This window comes from Mesocricetus auratus, unplaced genomic scaffold (assembly GCF_017639785.1).
Source record: "Mesocricetus auratus isolate SY011 unplaced genomic scaffold, BCM_Maur_2.0 Super-Scaffold_100009, whole genome shotgun sequence".
NCBI classification, from domain to species: Eukaryota; Metazoa; Chordata; class Mammalia; order Rodentia; family Cricetidae; genus Mesocricetus; species Mesocricetus auratus.
The window spans coordinates 39,994,635-40,017,743 of NW_024429193.1; the positions used below are offsets into that span (position 1 = coordinate 39,994,635).

Sequence of the window (23,109 nt, forward strand, 5' to 3'; positions counted from 1 at the left end):
CCTAGACTGATCTGAAACAGACTATGCAGCCTAGACAAAGGAACTAACAAAGTGCAAGTCTCAAGCCCCAGTCTCCTGTCTGTTGGGATTATATGCATGTGCTGCCACACTAGCCTATTGAGACATCTCATATGACCCAGAGTGTAGTGCATGAGAGATGTATTTTCTGGTTTTGTTTTTTAGATATGCATTAGGCTAACATGAAAGATCATGTGCTTCAAATGTTTATCACTGTTTTTCTGTCCACATGTTAAACATAAGAGAACCTCAAAATGAATCATAAATACAATTGCCCTTCTTTTATGGCTCTGTTTTTGTTTAATGTATTATGAATTTCCAGATTTACTGCTATAAATCCTTATCTTGATAAGGATCCTTTTTGCTGAGGTCTTTAATACTAATGTAATATTATTATTCAACTGTTTTCTTTGGACATGTGTTTTGCACACACACATTTTTCATTTTGCCATCATTTTTAAATATTTATAAGAAATTTAAACAAAGTACAGCTGTGTCTTAGTTTTCTGTTCACTGTCTATCCCTTTTTATTGATTATGTGTACTCTGTAAACATTTAAATTGACTTTTGACAGGATTAAGCTTAAATGTTTTATCTTGCTGTTATTTTTTATTCATTTCATTATTTTTATTTTCCTTCTGGCTTTGGAGGACTAATAGATATTTTATATAATTTATTCTTCCACCTGTTGTTGGTATACTATGTGTATTTCTTTCTTCCATAATTCTAATGATGTTTTAACCATTAAATATTGAGTCTAACCACCTAGTTCCAGCACATAATAAAATAGAAGATGGGTTTCACAGAACTCTTGTGCTAGAAGATGGGTTTCACAGAACTCTTGTGCTAGGCAGTGTGTATGAAGTGCTTTCACAGTTGCAAATTTTACATGCCTACTACCTGATGTAGTGAGATCCTAATCATCACCAGGTTTGTATGCCAATGTGTACCTTATCAGGTCCAAAGGAGTAAATCTGAGCTCTCTTTTCCCTTCTGTCAGTGGGGGAACAATGGATTGTTTTATATATTTTCCTCTTGTTTGCCAGTAGTAGCTCTCATTAAAAATTAGAATACCAAGCTGTGAAGAGGGTTTAGTTGGTAATGTGCTTGCTGCCTAAGACAGACCTAAGACAGGCCATGGGAAGAGCCTGGTGTGGAGGCACACATCGGCTATCCCAGAGTTGGGTGGGTTGAGACTGAAGAATCCCTGGTGTTTGCTGACCAGACACCGAGTCAGTGAAGTCCGGGTTCAATGAGCGATCCTGTCCCAAAAAGCAATATAGAGAGCAAGTAACGAAGACAGCCAACAGTCTTTGTGAACATACAATGAAAATGTCTACACCTATGCAAAACATGCGCGCGCACACACACACACACACACACTAGGGGGTATTAAAATGTCTAAGAAATGACAGATGCTCTCAAGCTGACAGGAGAAGGAGATCAGATTGCTGTAGGAGTGTGTGCTTGGATGCTTTATTAATCATTTTAATATTGACCATCAACTAGAGCTGACCTCTCTCATGGCATTTCTGTTATACAGTGCCTTGCTACATGGGAATCATTCCTCACATCACAGACTGACCTCCCCTTGGAAGAGGACTCTGAAGATAAAATTTAATCCTATTGACACCTCCTGTTTGATCTTTGAGAGACAGCATCTATCAACCAAAGTTGTTTTTTTCTGGATTGGCTGTGCCCTTTATAAAGTGGATGACAAATGATTTTGCACTGGCTGGAAAACCAACAACTTACAAACTCAGGTATTCCAGGTCATCAACGTGAATTTGTGATATAAATATATCTATCTAGATACATAGATCTGTTATATGATGTATATTCTGTAGATCTATAGATCTGTTATATGGATAGATATTTATCTATGTCCATGTAGATAGGAAGAGATTTAGTGTAGTTTTAATTTTGTTCTTAAATTTATGTGCCATTAATTGCAGATAGAGTTTTTTTCTTACATATTTGACTGTGGAAAATTACATTTTTCAATATGTTGTAAAGACTTGGTTTTAATAAAATCTTTAATAAGAACTTGGTGTCTATGATGTGTTTTTTTCTGTCAGAGGTCAAACTCCCAAAACAGTTTTTAACACTAATTCAGTATGTATTATCAATGTTATTTTGCATGTATTTTAATGCTATCATAATTTACATTGACATTAAGAATTTGAAATAAATATAAAAATTATTGAACATTAATAATGATTGCTTATGTTTTTATTAAAAATTAAAGTAGCTGTTTTCATCAATGTAAAAATTTTCCAAAGTAAACTTTGAATTATTATTTGTCTTATTATTTGGAAATCCTCATATAACCTCATTCATACTAACGAAAGGTTTTTCTGTTTTGGCGATTATTTGAATATATTTACAAGTCACATCCACTTTTTAATTTTTTAAGGCATACAATATCTTGAGTCTACCTATTACAAGGCTGTGCTGTGGGTTCTTGTGGGCCACAGTGATGAAGAATGTTACTTTACAATTAGCATATGGTTCTTTCAGAAATGACTTGCCAAATCACAGACTTCCTTCACTCTCTCAAAGCAATTAGCTTCAAAACAAACAAACAAACAAACAAAACACAGGCAGACCATGGTTTGAGTGGTACATGCCAATAACTATTACGTGGAATCAATGAAAATCATACCATATTTAAAAGCAGCTGTTATTATAAAACAATTCTAACTTATATAATTGCTTGGAGGCAGAAAGTTCAGTTATTTCTAATGAACTCACTTCCTTGTTTCACTTCAGTTTCCGGCAGAAAAACTCAAAGCATTTTACCTTAATTGACTAATCAATCAAAAAAGAAGATTGGAGACAGGTTCTCACTATGTCATCCTGGCTGGCCAGGGACTTTCTATATAGATTAGGCTGTCTAAATTCACAGAGATTCATCTGCCTCTGCCTGCCAGGTATTGGGGTACTCTATTGGTAGAATGCTAGTCTTCCATTCACAAAAACCTGGTTCAGTCACTAGCACCACATAAACTGGTAAGGTGGTGCAAGCCTGTTTGTCTGGTATTTAAGGTAGAATCAGCGAATCAGGACTTTCTTTGAAGATAACTTTTGGCTACATAGCAAGTTTGAAACTAGCCTTTGCTTCATGAGACTCTGTGGCATGAGACTCTGGAACATGGAATGTGCTGAGGATGACACATATGAGAATACTGACAACTGAAAACACCCTTTATCTCTATCCAAAATCCACTCTTGCTTGTTTTGACAGTTGTGTAACTTTTCATATGTCATAGGTAAATCTATGCTTCAATCAAAACCTGTTAATTGATTTTTTTACTGCCTTCTGAGTTAATTTTATCATATCTTTCTCTAATTGTGCATTTTTGTTTGTTCGTTAGTTTTGGGTTTTGGAGACAGGGTTTCTATATGTAACCCTGGTTGTCCAGAAATCGCTCTGTAGACCAGGCTGACCTTGAACTCAGATCCCCTTGCCTCTGCCTCCTGAGTGCTGAGAATAAAGATTTTCACCACCACCTGCCTGGCTTTTGCTTTCAGCTCTTATTACATTTGACAAAAGAACACATCAAAGTAAAATGGGGAGAGAATCAATTCACTCCTGTATCCAAAAGAAACTGGACAAATTGTTTCTGGAGCATCCCCATCTTATCTGTCTTCATGTATTCACCTGTCTGATATTGGTTGGTACCATTGTTTCTCCTTCTTATGATATTAAATCTGGGATTCTCTTCTGGGAGCCATTTTGGTCCTCAGGGGACATGCAGCAGAGCACAGATGTATTTTCAAGGGCCACACTCTAGGGAGGAGAGTGCTCTTGGCCCAAAATAGACTGAGGCCAGAGATGCTGCTAAATGCAGTGTCCTGGAATACACAGGATAGCTTTTGGTAATGAAGAGTCAGCTCACAGAGATGCTGCTAAATGCAGTGTCCTGGAATACACAGGACAGCCTTTGGTAATGAAGAGTCAGCTCACAGAAAATGTGAGTAGAGCTGATATTCAGAATCTGGGTTCAAAGTGGAGTAATCGTTCAATGCTCACTGCTTCCCACTGTGTACAGAGGAGAAGTTTCCCTTCCAGTTCCAAGTCAGCTGAAAATCCCCAGGGCAAAACTGGTTTTGGGGAAATAGCCAAGTCCCTTGTCATCTCCACTATCCCTGCCTGCCACAGGTCATTGCTTGTGTATAAGAACCAGGGTCAGTTCATCTTTCTAACCAAATACAGCAGATAAGGGTGTTATGGCCAAATAAAAAGTGGACAGGTTTGTCAGACTACATGATAAACGTTTGTCATCCAAAAGAAAGGGTGTTGATGCCCACAAGAAAGAAGAATCTTGGTCCTGGAGCAAAGATTCAGTACTTGCTGCTCTTTCTGAGGACTAGAGTTAGCACAACAACTCTTCTTGCCACTGAGAGCACTGAAACACACCTGGTACACATGCATACACTTGGACAAATACACACACAAAATAAAAAAACAAACACAAAAGAGTAAAGCAATCACACCACATGTCCATAATACAATTTTAAATGAACATGATCTGTGTTGAGTTGCATTACATTTACTTAATTAACACTGTTCTTTTGCCTGAAGAATTCAGAAAGCAAGGACTAATGTAAAAATGGCTCTTCAGAGAACATGGATGAGAGATTACAAGTGTAAATAAGCCATTAGTGCAGTACCTGTAATTACACAGAAAGTCAGTCATAATTTTATTGGCAAGAAATAGCACAAGAGTATGAAATTAGAGCAGTTAGTGTGCTCGTCTATATTAAGAGTAACCTTTACATTAAAGTTGATTGAAGACGAATTTAGTATGCAAAATGCATTCCTATACTAACTACTGAAATGAGATTCCACTGAGACACATCCCTGTGGAGAAGATAATGAATGATAAGGCTGTGATCTTCTCTTTAACAAATAGGTTGAGCTGTGGTTATATTACCATGAAAGGAATAAAGAGGCATGGCTACGTTCATCATTCCCTAAAGATCAAGTTCAAACTGGTATTTACAGAAGGTTCAAAGACATGAAATTTTCTGTGGTTAGAGATTTTATTTTTCTGGTTGTGTTATGCTATGTTAGTGCCCATCAGCTTCATGGTGTTTGAATACCTTCAGGTGTCTACACAACTGTAACATGGATCCTTTAATGTGTCAAACATGGACCCTTTAATGTGTCAGTCAGTTGCTGAACCCCATAGTCATGTGATGTTTTGACCCCCTTTTATAATGCATCTCATCATTCAGGTGATATGAGATGTTGGGGGAGCTCTGTTTGATTTTTGGAAGCAGCTGATTCTAATACATCTGAAATGGAAACCATCACAAGTACAACATTACAGAGAAACAAATTCAGGGATAAAGCAGTGGTATCGTAGTTGTTTATATCCTTCTATGTGACTATTTGCAAATGACTTAATGTAGCATTTTCTCTTGTTTTATCTTTAAGCAGTGTTCACCTTATTTCTTTTTCTTCAGAGTATAAAAGGTACAACCAATGATTTCTGACAACTAGAGAGTCATAAGAGCCATAACGATATGACCTCTAAAATATAAGATCACAGTATCATCCCTCAGGAAGAGCTATTTGAATTTTGTCTTTTCACTGAACTGCTTAGTTGGATCATCCTAGGATCCTGGTGTTTAAGTGCCAGGACCTCATATTACTTATATCAACCTTTAACGGATTATAAAAACTCCAAGGGTTAGTGGCCCTGCCCTGTCTCTCTCACTCCTTACACATTCTCCAGCATCACCACAGTGTAGAGGCCTTTCCTTGTCACACTCCTTTGAGGACTTTCTGACATTGACAAGTGGTCATCCAACCACGATGTTCTGATTCATTTCACCCAGGCAGAGGTTTCCATGGTCCACCACACAGTGATAATGATTAAGGATCATGTATTCATATAACCAAGACTTAGTGTATATGAATTGTTGTGAAATTTTTCCCTTGGGACTCCTTAGATGAGTGATTCTAGAATACAACGAGAAATTTGTAGTATCTGGAAAAATAAAAAGTGACAAGACTATATGGTGTGCAGGTATTTGGTCAATTGCTGTGTTTGTTTCTATGAGAGTGTGTGCAAGTGAGTTTGTCACTGATGCTTAAAATGACAGTGATAAAATAGATTGTCCTCCCAAATTAATGTGGGCCTCGTCAAATCTGCCAAATACCAAATAAACTACAACATGTAAGTGCAAAACTCCTTCCATCTACTTGACAGTTGGTGGATGCATTGGCTTTTTTGTCTTTGGGCATGAATTATTAGCTTTGGAAGGATCCCTAGCATGCCAGCCATGACCCCATCTATATTGTCTACTTTCCTGGGATATAATTCCATATAAGTCCTATTCTTTTCCCACACCTTCTCACATTTTCTTTTTATTTCTTTCTCTTGCTTTGTTCTTTATTTTCTTACTTTTTTGCATTTACACAAGGAATGTTTCATTATATTCAGGGTTAGCCTGGAATTCTACCTACCTCCTAGTCTCCTGAGTTCAGTGACTATAGCTGCATGCCTCTATGCCTGACAATGATATTTATTTCAGAATTGGTCAACGGAACCCAAAATTTCAGAATCTACAATCTATCTTACCCTCCTTAATCAAGCCTATTATACTTTTAAGTACTGTTTTATCTTGGGTCCATGTGAGCTTAAACTTGTAAAACTCAGGGTTCTCTTGTTCTGTCTGGTTCACAACCTCATTCTAAACGTTCTTGGTTCCTCTTATGTCTGTATGAAGAATGGGAAGAAATTAAAGAGGACAAGGTGGAAGGGACTATTTTTGTATGCGTTTCAATCTGCTATTCTGAGAGTGATGAACTACTTTCAAATATGAGGCATGCCATTTTCAGATATCTGGAGCCTATCAGAAGCATAAATGAAGTAGGAATTTTACTCAATTTCTGTAGTCATGTCTGTCATTACATCCCTTCTGCGTATCCTTCAAGCTGCTGTTGGTTTCCATACATGTTACCATTTCAGCCTTCTATCACAATTGAAACAGAGGTAACCATTTTGATCTGTCATTTCTGAAAACAAAAGAACTCAAAAAGACTATTTTTGTACAACTTGACCAAATTGGCAAAGAATTGATCATGAAAATACAGATCTTCTTGCAAATTTCACCTTTACTTTACTGTTGGTCGTCAAACTATGACATGTATCGAAATTACCTGGACATCTTATTAGTGTTTAGATTTTGATTTAGTCCTTCTGAGTGAATATTTGTAACTACCCTTCAGGGGATACTTATGCTTACTGCCCAAAGACAAAAGTTAAGTAGTGATATGACATGGGTGGGTACGTATACATTGAAGGATGTGCATGAAATCTATATTTAAATGTGCTTTCGAGTCGTGTTTTGGTTTATGGTTTGGTATTTCATTCTTAGTCCTGTGACTATATGAATGTAATTAATTTCCTGCTTTTGTTATAATGTTGCTTTCTTTTGAGGAGGGATCTCACATAGCCCAGGATGGTCTTGAACTCAACATGTAGACTAAGATTAGCTCGAATTCCTGATCCTCCTGCCTTTACCTTTCACGTTCTCAGGTTACAGGCATTTATTGTTCATTTTATAGGGTACTGGGGATTTAACCCAGAGCTTCATGCATATTGGGCAAGCATTCTACAAACTGAACTATATGCTTGTTGATTTTCCATTATTTATGTTATAAAAAGGCAATTGGACATGGTTTCATATAGAGCATGTAAAAGTCTACACATAATAACAACACAGTTTAAACATTTTAAAGGTATGATACTATGAAGATATAGTTCATTCTTTGGAAAACCTACCTTGTATGACACAGACATCTTCTAAAATGGGGAAATCAAGTAGACTGCTTCATGTTCCAAAATGGAAACACATCACTGCTGGGTACTGATGCACTGAGGTATAAAACTCATCTGTGGAGGTGACTCAATGAATAAGAGCACTTGCAAGAGTTTACTTTGAATCCCCAATACCCACTTTAAAAAATGACTTGGGCATGATTTTTCATTGTGTGGGTGGTATGGTTGTGCATGTACCATTGATTGTACATGGAGGTCAGAGGACAACTTTTGTGAGTCAGTTCTCTCCTTCCTTCCAAAAAGAGCCCCAAAAATCACACTCATGTTGTTAAGATTTCATACAATTGCTTTCACACACTGAGCTATTTTAGTTCAGAATTAACTACTTACTTTGACTTGCAAAAGCTACTACTAAGTTCTACACCAACTTCTCCTTGTTAGCTACTAAATATTACCATTCCCTCAGTCAATGGACTCTGAGATAAGGCAAACTAATTATCATCTTTATCAAGGTGTATTGTAGTAAAACAAAAGGGGGGAGGGTTAAACCAGACTAAGATACCAGCATTCTGAAGACTGAGGCAGAAGAATCGTGTACCCTTGATGAGTCTGAGCTATGGAATGAGACTATACCAGAAAAACCAACAAAAGTTTCCAAGTGTGATACACTTCTGTGTATCCACATATGTAGATATATATGATGAATAAATACATACACAAAAGTATATATTTAAGTTCATATGTATGTATATGGGTGTATAGCATATATACATGTGCAGTAACTAAATGTGCATAGTAAATAGAGGGAAACTATGAGTTAAATTTTAGTACAGCAACAAGCCAACTCTATGCTTGTCTCATTATTTCCCATCATTGCAATAAAATTACACAGAAATTTTAATTGAGGAAAAATTTATTTTAGCTCAGAATTTCCATCATAGCATAGAATTCATACAATCAGGTACTTGCAATAACAAGTGATATTACATCCACAGTGAATAGCAGAGAAGCATAAGTTAAAGTACACATGTGTGGTCAGCTCACTTTCTCCACTCTAATGTAGTTCAGGATCCATTGCCTATGGAATTGTGACCCTTATAGTAGGCCGGTCTTCCCAGCTCAATTAATATAATTAAGACAATTCCCCAGACATGTCCATAGACCAACTTGATCTTGATAATGAGACTCTTTCCAGATGATTTTATGTTGTGGCAATTTAACAATTAAAACTAATCATCCATACTCTTATTTTTGTATTGATAACAATACCCCAGGCTTAAAAATGTAGTTAAGTTATTTTTCTTATGCTTATTAGTAAGTGTGCTCTGTTAAGATGAACAACTATTTGTTTGCCACTTATGTAATTATTTAAGGTTCCAATTTAATATGTTCAAAGAAAAATTGAACTACCAGCAGTTTTAATTTATATTCCCTTAATGTGAAGTCATAGAGAGCAAAGTGACTGTACTTTTTAAACTCTAAAACATGACAGTGAAATCTTTCCAAAAGACAAAAAGAGCAATGGTTTCTTACTTTTAGAGGAATCATACCAAAACATGTAATTTAATAACCAATCAGAGATGGTTCAGTAAGACATTTGATAATTATACACCAAGAATTTCTCTTCTTGCTTGAAGTATTGTAGTGACGGATTTTAAGATTAAAGTGTCATTTGTCTTAAGGGATTTATTTGAACAATCTGGAATTCCAAATCTTGTGAAGCTCTTCACATTAAAATATCACCATTCATGCATCTCATCATTCAATAATTCAGTAGTTCCACAAATATCTCTTCACTAGCATGCTATAGAAATTGTCATCAGTGCTGCTGGAAACAATAATGGTTAATGAAGCAGCCATGCATAGCCCAGGCATAGCCAAAAACTCTAATGAGGAACAGACATCTAGCAATACGTAATGAATGCAAGTCAATTAATGTGTTAATTAGTCCCGATGGCTGCCTTTTAAAGTATCAAGGCTTAAGACAACAATCACATAGCAACTGGAGTGCAGAAGTGCAGAAGCGTGAGATGAAAGCTCATAGAGGGATAAGTCCTGTTAATAACTCTGAAGAGGGGTCTCCCGTGCTATTCACAGTCCTAGGGCTTCATTTGTGATGTTCATCATTCTTTAGCTTATAGGTGCATCTCTCCAGCACATGACCTTCTTTCTATGTGTCTTCACACGATCCTTCCTCTCTAAGTCTCTTTGTTTCTTAATTTCCCTATAACCAGAGCACTGGTATTCCTTGATGAGAGCCTCTTTTTAAGAACCACAGTCAACTAGATCACTTGCTGAAATAAATCCATCTCAAGGCATTAGAGGTTAGTACTTCAACATACCTTTATCTAGAGGGACACAATTTGCCCTGTAACAGTGCAATGCAACTGCATTACTAGGTGTATATTTGGGGCTCAGTAAAAGTAACCTGGAGGATCTATTTAAAACTAAGTGGATAGAGAAGGACTAGTGAAGAGCTACAGACTAAGATACAAGGGACCAGGAGAAAAGGAGTAGGCTGGAAAAGACTGAATCATCACATGCAAAGGCTCTGTAGTGGGGGAAATACTGATGTGCAGAAAAGAGAAAAGCAAAGGCAGTGCCAGGGTGATGAATCAGAAAGCAGGAGCATAAGATGAACCATTAGCTTTTGCTAGACTTTGTTTAGGAATTCTGAGCAATTAGCAAAACTCAGTTAAAGATAATATGTTTACGCCGGGTGGTGGTGGCGCATGCCTTTAATCCTAGCACTCAGGGGGCAGAGGCAGGCGGATCTCTGTGAGTTCGAGGCCAGGCTGGACCGACAGCCTCCAAAACAATACAGAGAAACCCTGTCTCGTAAAACAAAAAAACAAAACAAAACAAAAAGATAATATGTTTACAAAGGATTTAATCACAATGGCTTTTATTACTGCAGAAAAACAAGTAAAATAGGCATGGCTTAGAGCCATGGTTGTCAATCTGTGTGTCACAACCCTTTAGGGAGTTAAATGACTCTTTCACAGGAATCACCTAAGACTATAAAAAAACACAAATATTTACATTACATTATAATTCACAACAGTAGCAAAATAACAGTTATGAAGTAGCAAGGACAATAATTTTCTGATTGGGGTAGGCACAACATATGGAACTGCATTAAAGGGTCGCAGCTTTAGGAAGGGAAATAAGTAAGCACGAAAGGACAGTAGAGAAAGTCTAGAGTATAAATGTGAACGCCAGAATAATTGCAGTCAACTCAAAGAATAATATTCTGTGTTCATATTCAGAATGTACGGTCCTAGTACAGCCGTACTTGTCATTGAAGTGTCTAATTACTTCAGTAGTAGTTGGTGGGCAGTCACTGCCACAGGCCACCAACACCCTACTGGCACCTTCCCAAGAAGGCCTCAGAGTTTCAGATACAAAAAGATCATCTCATGATTATGAGGCCAGAACACCTTGCACCAGCTGTATCATATGCTTTTCTCTATTGTCACTGAACCATCTGTGATGGGCACTTCATAGTAAGGTTTCAGAAATGATGGTCAGACTTAGGTTTAAAGAGCCGCACCCATATTTATGTGCATGCACATGCACATGTAAGTATCAGTGTAAGACTGTTTATATTTGCAGAGGTACTTGTTAAATGTGATTAGAATAAGCTTAAACACTAATTACCTCATGTATCTGTCTTGGACATAATTTCTGAAACCTTAAAATGTGCTGGAAACTTGAAAGAATTGACTCATAGAGGCTGTTTTTCTGGAAGAAAAAAAACAAATGTAGCACAGGAATTAGTAAAAACAAAAAAGAAAGAAGGAAACCCCCAAAGATGATGCAGTTAGCTTTGATTGAGTCTGGTAAATTCCCTGTGCAGATGCATTTTCATTCTTCTGAATTTTTTCCTTCCATTGTTACTCTTCTGTCAGATTGACCTCAGACTGACCACGATCCTTCTGCCTCTGCTTCCTGAGTGCTAGAATTCAGATATGTTTTGAATACATGGTCTCTCCTTGATTAGTTATCATTGTAATTTGGACAATTAACTCACCACAGTCAAATCACATATATGTAAAAGATAAGACTGTCACTTTAAAGAGGGGAAGAGAAGGTGAGACATGAAATTAAGTGTGACTTATTTAAACAAAGGACATTTCCACAGTGTTAGAAAAGAATATATTTAAGAATCAAGTGTTGAGAAATTGACTTCCTAAAAGAATCCCCAGGTCTTAATTTTGTCTTTTCCAGACTGAAAACCGTTGTGTTATGTAACTTTCTATGCCTCACTCCTTTTCCTCGACATTCCAACTGCATTTTAAGCTCATTCCTTTTTGAAAATTTCCTTGAATTACTTTGGCTCGATGAACCTTTCAGACTCTTGCACATCTGTATGTCTTACCCAGTCATACCCGATCTTTGAAATGTCCTGCTTTCTCCAAGTATTACTCTTTCTCCCATCCCCACATGCTACTAAATAGCTGGGTTTATTTGCAGTAACATATCTCCCTGATGTTCGATTTTGCTCGTGGATATCATCCTAGGTATAAAAGAATTAGCATAAAAATAATTACTCTCTAATCCTTTGCTTCATATTCTCAGCTTCAAGCTGTGCTAGTTCACAGCTACTGGAGGAAATAAGAAACCAGTCAGTGTGTAACAAACTAAACAGAGGCATTGGATGAGAGCCTAGGAGATCCACTAAGGATTTGTTGCTGAAACCCACACCGCAGACAACCAAAATCTTAACTAATGGCCAACAGTGAATAAAATAAAAGACTTGCTAACTATAATATATACAAACAAGTTACGTAATATTAAGTAAGAAGAATTTTGCTTAGAAAATGAAGGAATAGCTGGGGAGATGGGTCTGCAATTTAAAGCTTTGGCTGCCCTTCCAGAGGACCTAGATTTTATTTTTAGCACCCACATGATGTTTTAAAACTGCTCTAACTCCAGTTCCAGGGAATATAGCATCCTCTTCTGGTATTTTTGGGTACTACACACATGGGGTATACTTGGACATATGAATGAAGGCAGAGTGCCCACATACATAAAAGAATAAAATAATTTTATAAAGAAATTGAAGGACTAAGTAAAGGTCAGGATGGGTATTAATAAAGTGACTCACTGCAGAGAGAGCACACAATGGGCTTGCTGAACTTGGCAATTGTGAAAGGAGCATCAGTACAGGGCTTTGTCGACAACTTCATAGCCAGAGCTTGTCACAGTTCAATGACCAATCTACACCATATTCAAAGGTGAGTAGAGAATTAAGTATTTGTATGTACATACAACTTCCACTGAATAAAACCAGAACTCAGAAAGAGTAGTTTAGATATAGGGTATAATGTATTTCAATTTAAATACAAAATGGATGATTGGAAGTGTGTTAGACTCCATGACTGACAGGCCAGGGATGCCATTTCCCACTCCTGCGGGTCAGCTGCTTATCTAAAGACTGAATATTATGGCATGTCTATGTGGCTGTGCCACACTTCATGTTTAGCTCAGCTTGCCAGTGGAGGGACCTACTGCTTCTTTTCACCTTTCTCAGTTTATTAAAATTGTCATCAGGGTCACATAGTTTTGCTTTCATAAATGGCTTAATGTAAACAGACCACAGAGTGACTGATAGAAGAGAAAACACTTGCTCCTTCCTCTTTGTTTCTCTCAACTTTCCTTTTTGATGTCTTTCTCTTGCTGCTGAACACACACACACACACACACACACACACACATACACACACAATACACACACATACACACACATACACACACACATACACACACACACACACACACACACACACACACACACACACACACTGTTCTCTTATAAAGCATCCTGCATAAATGAAGCCAAATTCCAACATGACAAGAAAGGGTAAATCGTGCTAAAAAGCAATAGGGTATTTTTTTGAGGGTGAATTTTTGGTTTAATTATTATATCACAAAAATATAAAGAACTCAAGATGGCTTGATGGCATAATTTGCATCCTTTGGTTAACTGTAAAGTGCTAAAATAGAAAATGCAATGAAAGAACTGTAATTATCCACTTCCAAACTTTAAGATCAAATTTAATAGCTGCATTTTCTTTTTTCCCAGAAGGTTTTGCTCAGATTCCTTTTCTAGCAGGTGAGATTCTTGGAGATTTCCTTCAGAAATATGTGATGACAATCACCACACACTCCACTTAGAAGCCAGGATTTTCCTCCTCCCTGAAAAAGACATTACAAATACTAGAAGATCTCTTGCTAATTTAATTTTATAAAGTTAAAAAAACACAATTCCCTTAAAAACAAGTGAACATTATAATGTTTCCTATTTGAGAAACCTGTGGTTCCTGAATTTTCAAAGAACTTGTTTACAGGGTCTCATTCAGGCTTGCCCTGAGGAGTAACACAACATTTAATACTCTTCATTTCTCAGACATTGCTTTAAATGCTCTGATGTCACTGTCTTGGAAGTACGAATGAGTTTTCCATACAAAAAAACGACTCATATTTTCATTTTAGTACATGTCCCATAGATTTTCTGCGACATCTTGGTCTCAGGTCTTTGAAAGCAAAGTTAGACTTAAAAATATTCTTATCCTCCTTCTATATTTCATCTCATCTCCTCAGCTAAATAGGGTTTTAAGTAAATTATCTTTCTCCTTTTGAAACCTTCTTCACATACCATATATGATCTGACACTGCTACTAACAGCATGCAGGCATTAGATACCAGAGTTCTCCTTTACCTCAAATATGGACAGATAGACACTATACCCAGAGATTTCTGGAACACAGAGGAGATGTCATGCCCCTGTTTCTCAGTACAATTCCATGCAAAGTACCATTATAGAAATTAAAATCAAGGAGAGTTAATTGACAGAACACAGGAACATGACTGCAACACAAGTTATTATTCCTTCACATGTTTAAAAGAAACTATTTGAACTACATAAAGAGGTAGAGGGCCACTCACTAATAGATTACGAATCCTCAGTATATAGCAAGATGTGTACACAATTGCATATATCATAGAGTAATTTACAGAAGGATACTGCTTCATTAAGGTTTTTCTGATATGAAGTCTCCTTCCTAGGTTTGTGAAATGGCTCAGTACACAACACATGAAGACCCTAAATCAAGTCCCCAGAACTCCCCCATAAAAATCCAGGCGTGACCACACATGTCAATAACTCCATCAATGCTGGGAAAGAGAACAGCATTGCTGAGGCCTGGTGGCCACCAGCCGATCTTCTAGTTCAATGAGACACTCATTCAAGGGAATAAGACAGAGAATGATAGAGCAGGATACCCAATGTCCTTCTCTGGCTAAACCTCGCCACAATATACATACAGGTGTTTTAGTTCTCTCCTTTCCATCACTAGCCATTGTTATTCGTACCTTGATTACTAATTAAGGATGCTTCTCTTCCTCTTAAATTGTTCTCTTTATTTTGAGTACATTGCAGGTCTAGACATTATTGCTAAAGACTTCACCAAAGAAACATTTGACAAAAACTTCCAACTCAAACCTTTCCTCAGAGGGCGGGGGGGGGGGTGGGGGAGAAGCATCTTTGGCCAAAGATGCGGATTCTCTGTCCCTCCTCTTGAAATGGTACAGAATCACAATGCTTACCTTGGCCTTGCTCTTTGCATCTCTGCCAGCAGTAAACCTCACACAAGCCAGTTTGGGCTTCTAAATCACTGATATTTCTCATGACTTACCCCATTAAGTAAAATTTTCTAAAAAGAATTCTCAAAATATTACTCAGAAAACAATTTCCCCTTTGGGCTGGCAAGGTGGTTGAGCAGTTATGACCATGAACCGCTCTTGCAGAGGACTCAGTTTGAGTCCCAGCACCCACTTGGCATCACACAAGTAACATCCTCTTTAGGGAATCCATTGCCCTCTTCTCCTATTGGCATGCATATATCCACACACAGACACACATATACACACACTTAAAAATAAGAATCTTTTAAAAGATCTGAATCATTGTGACACAGAGTAGTTAAGAATGTTGTCTTTGAGAAGTAGATGCAAGAATCGTGTTTTGATACCGTAATGAACAGTGAATGCAGTGAATGAAATGCTCTTAGCAAAATTCTCTCTTATGTTTTTTTTCATGCAATAGCCAACTTTATTCAGAGCATTAGACAATTTATACTCTGAGGGTTAAGAAGAGTCACCTGAGTAAAGTGTACAATCGTAAGGACAAGCTGCACATGGCAAAAACATGTTTTTCCATTGAGGCAGATAAACAAATAACCATAGCCAGTTGTAATGAATAATCTGAAGAAAACTCACTCCTGTGTTATACCTGGGAGGGTCCTGAAAGCATATTCCAAGAATAACTCATGTTCTGAAGGAGCAGGGATTATAAGACTCTTGCCTTGTTTACTTGGAGTTTTCTCACAAGGCCTCAGAAATTTCCTCACACAGCTTGGTTCATGGACTGTGCCAACAGTTCTGCTCTTAACCTCTCATTGCTTATTATGTCTGAATGTTCTTCTTCATAATGTCTTCAAGCCTTGAAAATTTTCTGCATGAAATAGTCTATTGTTGAGGCTTTCCAGTAAGTTTTTTTCTTCGTACTGAGATTTTTGTTTCCTGTTTAGGTCAATCCTCCCAAATCTCTGTTAGTTGAGTTTTGCATACATATCCTGCCTTCTTTTTCTTTTTTCTTCTTCTTTTTTTAATTATTTATATATATATATTTTTAATTTAAATTTAAATTAGAAACAAGGTTGCTTCATATGTCAATCCCAGGTCCCTCTCCGTTTCCCTCCCCTTCTCCTGTGACCTCCCACCAACCCCCTCAATATGCCCTCATTTCCCTAGGGAGGGTGAGGCCTTCCATGGGGGTGTCCATAGTCTGTCATTTCATTGAGGGCAGGGCCTAGACCCTCCCCCAAGAGTTCAGGGTGAGAGTGCATCTCTCATTGTTGGATGAGAGTCCAAAGTCCATTTGTATACCCGGGATAAATACTGATCTACTCTCCAAGGCTCAATAGATTACCTAGGCCTCCTCACTGACACCCACATTCAGGGGGTCTTGATCAGTCCCATGCTGGATTCCCAGACATCAGTCTGGGATTCAAGAGATAACCCTTGTCAGGTCAGTTGTTTCTGGGGGTTAAACCAGCCCTGTCTTGTGTTTTTAAGAACAACAAAGTGCTAAGAATGGCTGAAGGGCCCAGTGTTAATGGTACACACCTTTAATCCCAGCACTTGGAAGGCAGAGGCAGGCAGATCTCTGTGAGTTCAAGGCAGCCTGGTCTACAGGGAGAGTTCCAGAACAGGCTCCAAAGCAATACAGAGAAACCGTGTTTCAAAAAACAAAACAACAATAAAAAGAATGGCTGAAGGACAGTGGAGAGGGAAGGAGAAGAGATGGGGTTGGAGTGGACGTCAGAGTGAATACTGGTCACAGATCAGATAATATGGCCCATGCCCTCTTATAAAATTTATATTAAATGAGTTTTGGGCTTAAAATATGGAAGTATACGATGTTTTAAAGTCCTTTCATCCTCCTCAGAATGACCATGAAAATGCATTTCATATGCTTACAACTTTTGAAACAAGCAATGTATTGTGAAGCATATTGGTATATTAAGTCAACTAAAAATGTAGCTAAGAGTATATGTTCCTGTTAGCCACTTTTGTTAATGGAAATGTTAATGGCAGAAAAAGGGAACATTGTTGTTCTCAAGTATTCACTGACATACACATTTCTCCCAAGCATAGAACAAGAAGTAAGAACACTAAAAAGTCACTCAGAAGAAAACAGGTGGCAGTGACTTAACACCTGGACATTTTAAATAAAAAGGCAACCAAATGAATTTACATTTCAGACTTGTATTTACATTGCATTTGAGAAAGCTTATTCTAACAGGTATTTTTATGACTTGTTTTTAGACAACTATTATAATACTGAATTTGGAGCAAAGGATCTGTAGTTCCATGAGTAGAGTGTCTGTCACATAACTTAGAGTGTCCTTCACTTATAATGATGTAAACAGTTTTGTCCATGTTGGGAATTATTGTATAATCATGACATTATTAACAATCATAGATAGACAAAAGTCTTATTATAGTTAGTGTATTCTGTTTAGCCTTCAGAAATCTTCCATGAAAGTAGATAACAAAGAGTCTAATGTATAATCTTGTTGTGAGTGGGAGGTTATACATTGAGAGATCTGACACCCAGTTGTTAGAATATCAGGAAAACGCAAAGCTCAGTGAAAGGCTAATTGTATTTTGTGTCACACATGGCACAGCAATAGAAGAGAGGCCCACTGTGTGGAGAGCACCCCTTTTGGAGGTTGAGAGCTGTGCATTTTGCAGTATAGCTGAACAAATGGTACAGAAATGAACTAACTTCTGTCCATCTTCCTCATCTTCATTTCTACATGGAACAAACTATTCACCAAAAGACCTTTAAGAGCAAGTTAGATTAAAATAGATTTATATGCATATATTGTCCTTGGTTCTAGTCCAAGAAACAAAGACACTTTAAGTGTTATTTATATTTGTGTGGCATGTGTGTGCATATGTGTATGTGTGTGTGTGTGTGTGTGTGTGTGTGTGTGTGTGTGTCAAATGGACTGGTGCCACCATAGGTCAGAAGATGAGTCCTATAGCCTGGAGATGGAGTTACATGCAGTTGTAAGACACTCATTGTGGGAGCTGGGACCCGAACCCCCATCCTCTGCAAAAGCAGCAAGGGCTCTAAACTGTTGTACTGTCTCTGCAACACACAAGGGCACATTTGACACTGAGGTGATGAGGTGACTCTCAGAGTTTCCTCTTTTAGCACTTCATTTCCTCCATTCAACTGCCACATTGAAAACATAGTCTCAACCGGTGGCAGACGCCACTGGTTCATTGTCATCAGCACCACACTGATATGGGCAATCCAATGACACTGTTTTCAAGCCCGTAATCCTTTAGGAATCCTGTGACCCTAAATAAATCTAAAAGAAGCTTGGTAACTATATGGTATCGATTGTTGTATGACACATATAATGCTTCACACTTGATGTGTGACAGCTTCTTCCATGGCCGCCTCAATAAATCTGTAAGCAACAAGAAACATCATTTCTACCCCCAGAGGCTAGCCAGTGACAAATGCACATAAAGAAACAAAGGCTGTTGAAATCTGCCTCGATTTTTACAGTAACAATGGCTTTTAATTTTGACAGATTCATGTCAAACAGTTGCCATGTGATCAATCTGCACTCTGTATTATGATCCACAACAATCATAATGTTTTCTAAGATAAAGTAAGTCCTAGACATTCAAATGGTTTATATAATTTCACCCATCTATGTGATTCATTCCTAAGGCCATACCCAAAATGTCTACCTTAAGCTGCCTTCCATAGTCTAGGTATTCAAGAGTAATTATTTCATCTTAAACATAATAACTTGGTATTTCCATGAATTGTTAGACCCACTGTGATGAGTAGGGGTGGAATGTCCCAGCAACATCCCTTGATTAAGTGTCAACTCCTCATTATCTAGTCAGGGGAAGCCACACCTACTGCCACCATAGACTGTAGCTCTCACACTTAAAAGCCTTGATTTGATGCAGCAAGCAGGATAAGTGTTGCCATAGTTGGTGATCAATTACGGAAGGCTGTGAGCACTACTGACCGTAGATTACTGGGGTTGTGGAGACAACCTTATCTCTCTGAAATCACTTCATTTTTTCTGAGATAATTGTAAAATATATGATATGGATTAATAGATGACTGAGGTTTTTCCTAACTTCACAATTACATAGATCCATGTACTATCGAGATTTCAGGTGACTTTCTCTTATACCAAAGGCCACAGCTTGCATCGTGGTGTTTCCTTTCTAAGGTTCATCCCAGCATGTGTTATTTCTTTCTTAGAAGAATTACAATGAGGAGAAACATTGAAGTAGTGAATGTATATCTTCAGTGAACCTTTAAACCACAAGGTGTTGAAAAAAAATTGTAAAACAGTTCATTTCATACTTAAGATTTGTTAAGATTCTTAAATCTGTTATAAACAAATTCTTGACAGGAAAGAAGGAGGATAAAGTAGACACATTATCACTACAAAGTTGACTAGTATTGCAAAGGCAGATAGTGCCAAGGTATGCTTTATAAATCCAGAATGGGACTATGAGCTAATTTAATTCCCACTGCTATGATTAAAAACAGGCACCCAGATCAATGTAGGGATGGGAAAGGTTTTTTGGTCTTACATTTTCAGGCTACATGTTGAATGTGAAGTAGCACCCAAAGACTCATGTTCTTGCTTCCCACTAAGATGTACTGAAAGCCCTAAGTCATGAGAATGGCAAAACCTTTGCCAATCAGCCTGCCTGTCTTTGTCATTATTATTGTTGTTTTTAAATAATAATCAAGTATATGTCCCTCTTGAGCTCAGTTCTGTGGCACATAGAGGAAAGTCTACTCACTTTTGGTAATGTTTCACAATAGTCACAAGTAAAGTACACTGCCACAACACAAATTGATCAATTAGAAATTTGGACTACTCATGAATATATTCAGTCAAGATGTACAGGTTTTTGTGGGCTTTTTTCCTCATTGTTTTTTTAACTTATCCTCAGTATATTATTTAGAAAAAATCAGTAGCTATTTATGCAGACAGTTGATACACTATTGGAGAGGCCCATGATTTTGCATGGTAAGGAAACAGAGGTGGTTTCTCACATGTAATAAAAGCAGCCATCAAGTAGATGAGCTCCTTCCTGCCTCCTATTGCCACCAAGGATCCTCATTATTAAGATTGAAGCTCATTGTCATAAAATGGAATGTGAATATCAAGAGAGTACATTGGCAGAATTTCATGCCAAGTCAGAACTGAAACAGAATGAATATGAAATTTGCATAATCTCCAAAAGAAGGAGGCAAGCCAACCTCCTCTGAGGATTGAGTTAATAATTAGTACAGGGAACAAATGTAAAAGACTTGGACAATGAGTTTAAGTTCAGTGCTAATCAAGAACTGATAGAAGGCCTGTTGAACTACTTGGTCACCAAGTCTTTGAAATGTCCAGTTCTAAAAATTTTATGTTCCAGTACTCATGGAACAAGAAAAATAATGCAGATTATGAGAAAATATTGGTGAAGTGACAGATCTAAATTTGAAAAGGAATCAATATTTATAATCAGTGTTTGGTCTATTAAACTCACATTACTGAAAGAAGACAAAGACTCCACGAGGTATTTTCCAGAGCTTAATGAGATATTTGTACATTTCCAACCATGCTCATCCAGTTTCTTTCTTCAAAAGAATGCTAAAATGGATTTGTAGTAATTTTACCTTTACTGTTTTAATAGAAGGTATCTCATGTATAGTATATGGAAAGGGATTAGAAGGTGTGCTGTCTTTATGTAGCATCTTTGCAGAAATTTCTAGTATTGGAGGAATCTGCTTAATCAGGAAAGTCACTGGGATTAAATGTCTTATTCCAGAGAGTGTTTTTATCATGTTAAATCACCTCTTCCTGTTCGACCAAATCATAGCACCCAAGTCCCCATGATAGACAATCTAAAGCCTGGGTCTTCTGGAAATGGGGGGTAGAAAAACCTGCCTTTGAACTGTGTTGGACACCTGGAACACACACCAGTTGGAGATGGAAGTAAAGTTAACTAGAGAGCTTCTTCAGTGATAGATAACATTATAAGATGTTAGCTAGCAGCTTCCTCAAGTTCTCAGATCAAGAGCTGTCCATTATAATAAAGGCCTTAACCTTTCATCTTGATTCTGATTTTCTGTAATATAATTCATTCCTTTTCACACAGGAAGATCCATGAAACAGTTCTCTGTATGTGACTTTGATAAAAGTTTATGTTCTAGAAAAAAAATCTTAATGACTGGGTTTGTGGGGGTAATGCAGAAGTGGGAGTGGATTGAAAAATATGCCCAATAAAGGACACTCTGAAGCTAAAAACAAAAGTGTGAAAGTATCCTTGATGCTTTAAGCATAACCACTTATTTTCTTCTCCCTCTTCATGGAATGACCTTTTCATCTTTCAATCTATAACTTAACTGCCACACAGAACAGACACCTGTCTTGGTGCTGATGGCAAAATACACACTGTGTTTCATACTCACATTCTCTATGTGACTTTGATCTTACTGTGTTAAACACAGAAGGACTACTTGCCAAGAGATATGGTTATGTATCTTTCTGGATTATACTAGAATGTCCTGTTCACCTAAGAGAAAATCTTCCATTAGACATTTCCCAGGAGATATAATCATGAATTACAGGAAAAAAATCATAATTACTCCTCATTCACATCTTGCTTGGTGGTCTTGGTTTCCATGTTGAGAGACCCTATATTTTGGTCTTTGGAGAATGTACTTATTCTTTATGTGTCTGTGATGGTTTGAATTGTGTACTGTAGATTAGTTTACATGTGATTTTCCCTAGAATTTTCCAGAGTATTTCTCTTAATCGGATGTCAAAGTGATTAATAATACAAAGACTACCCATCGATATAGGAGAGAATAAGTTGTGTTCCCCTTGCAGTTCCAATGGCTCTGGGAATAAATTCTTGGTGTCAGTGGGATATCATTTGTTCATACTTTAAAGGCAAGGTACAAACATAGATCTGACCCTGCTGAGTGGGCACCATGAGCCAAGTCTCTCTCCTGAACAGACAAAAATTATGAACAAGAAGTTATCATCTACAAAATATACAGATGATGAACACGTTATTTCTCTGAAAAAGCAAATATCAAGGCCCTAGAATATACCCATCACTTCTTGAACTGGAATTAAAACCCAACCCATTTCCAAACCCTGCTCTGTGTTTGTCACTACCTCAGGGGTGGCTAACAGTTTAGCTTCCATCTACATTAGCATTTCCTAGTTACTGAGAATTTGAATGTTACACAGTTTAATCTGGGTGTTTTCATCTAATTAATGGTATTCTTCATAAATAATCATAGAAGATAGTCTCATAAATTTTGGCATAATGCTGCTGCAGTTGACCAGAGATGACTCACCAATGGAAACTATTAATCAAACCATGGCAGCATTCCATTTTTGAGATGCAAAAAGCCTGAAACAGTAGTGAAATCTTATTGTTTGAGCTGTGTTTGTCCATCGCTTTGCAGTTCCAGAGGCTAGTCTTTATATATAATTAACTTCTGAGTGATACATTTTATTTCTATGAATTCAAGATTCTACTCACTCTACTCCAAGGGTGGCATTTTGGTTTACAGATGTGTTGAGACAGCAATGCCTCAGCAAATTTGTACTGATAGGAGGCATGAATATTTCAAGATCATATTCAGATTGTCTTG

At 37.4% G+C, this 23,109-nt stretch overlaps 1 protein-coding gene across 2 annotated transcripts in view; it reads left to right on the top strand.

Annotated features, from left to right (window-relative positions):
- The window catches only part of Snx7 (sorting nexin 7), an 81,788-nt gene extending 78,475 nt beyond the window's left edge, over nucleotides 1-3,313 (top strand). For both annotated transcript variants that reach the window (XM_040751970.1, XM_040751971.1), the window contains one exon: nucleotides 1,562-3,313. In XM_040751970.1, coding sequence (XP_040607904.1) covers nucleotides 1,562-1,742 — 181 coding nt within the window. In that variant the 3' untranslated portion in view covers nucleotides 1,743-3,313. The remainder of the gene's footprint in view (nucleotides 1-1,561) is intronic.
- The last annotated feature ends 19,796 nt before the right edge of the window (nucleotides 3,314-23,109 follow it).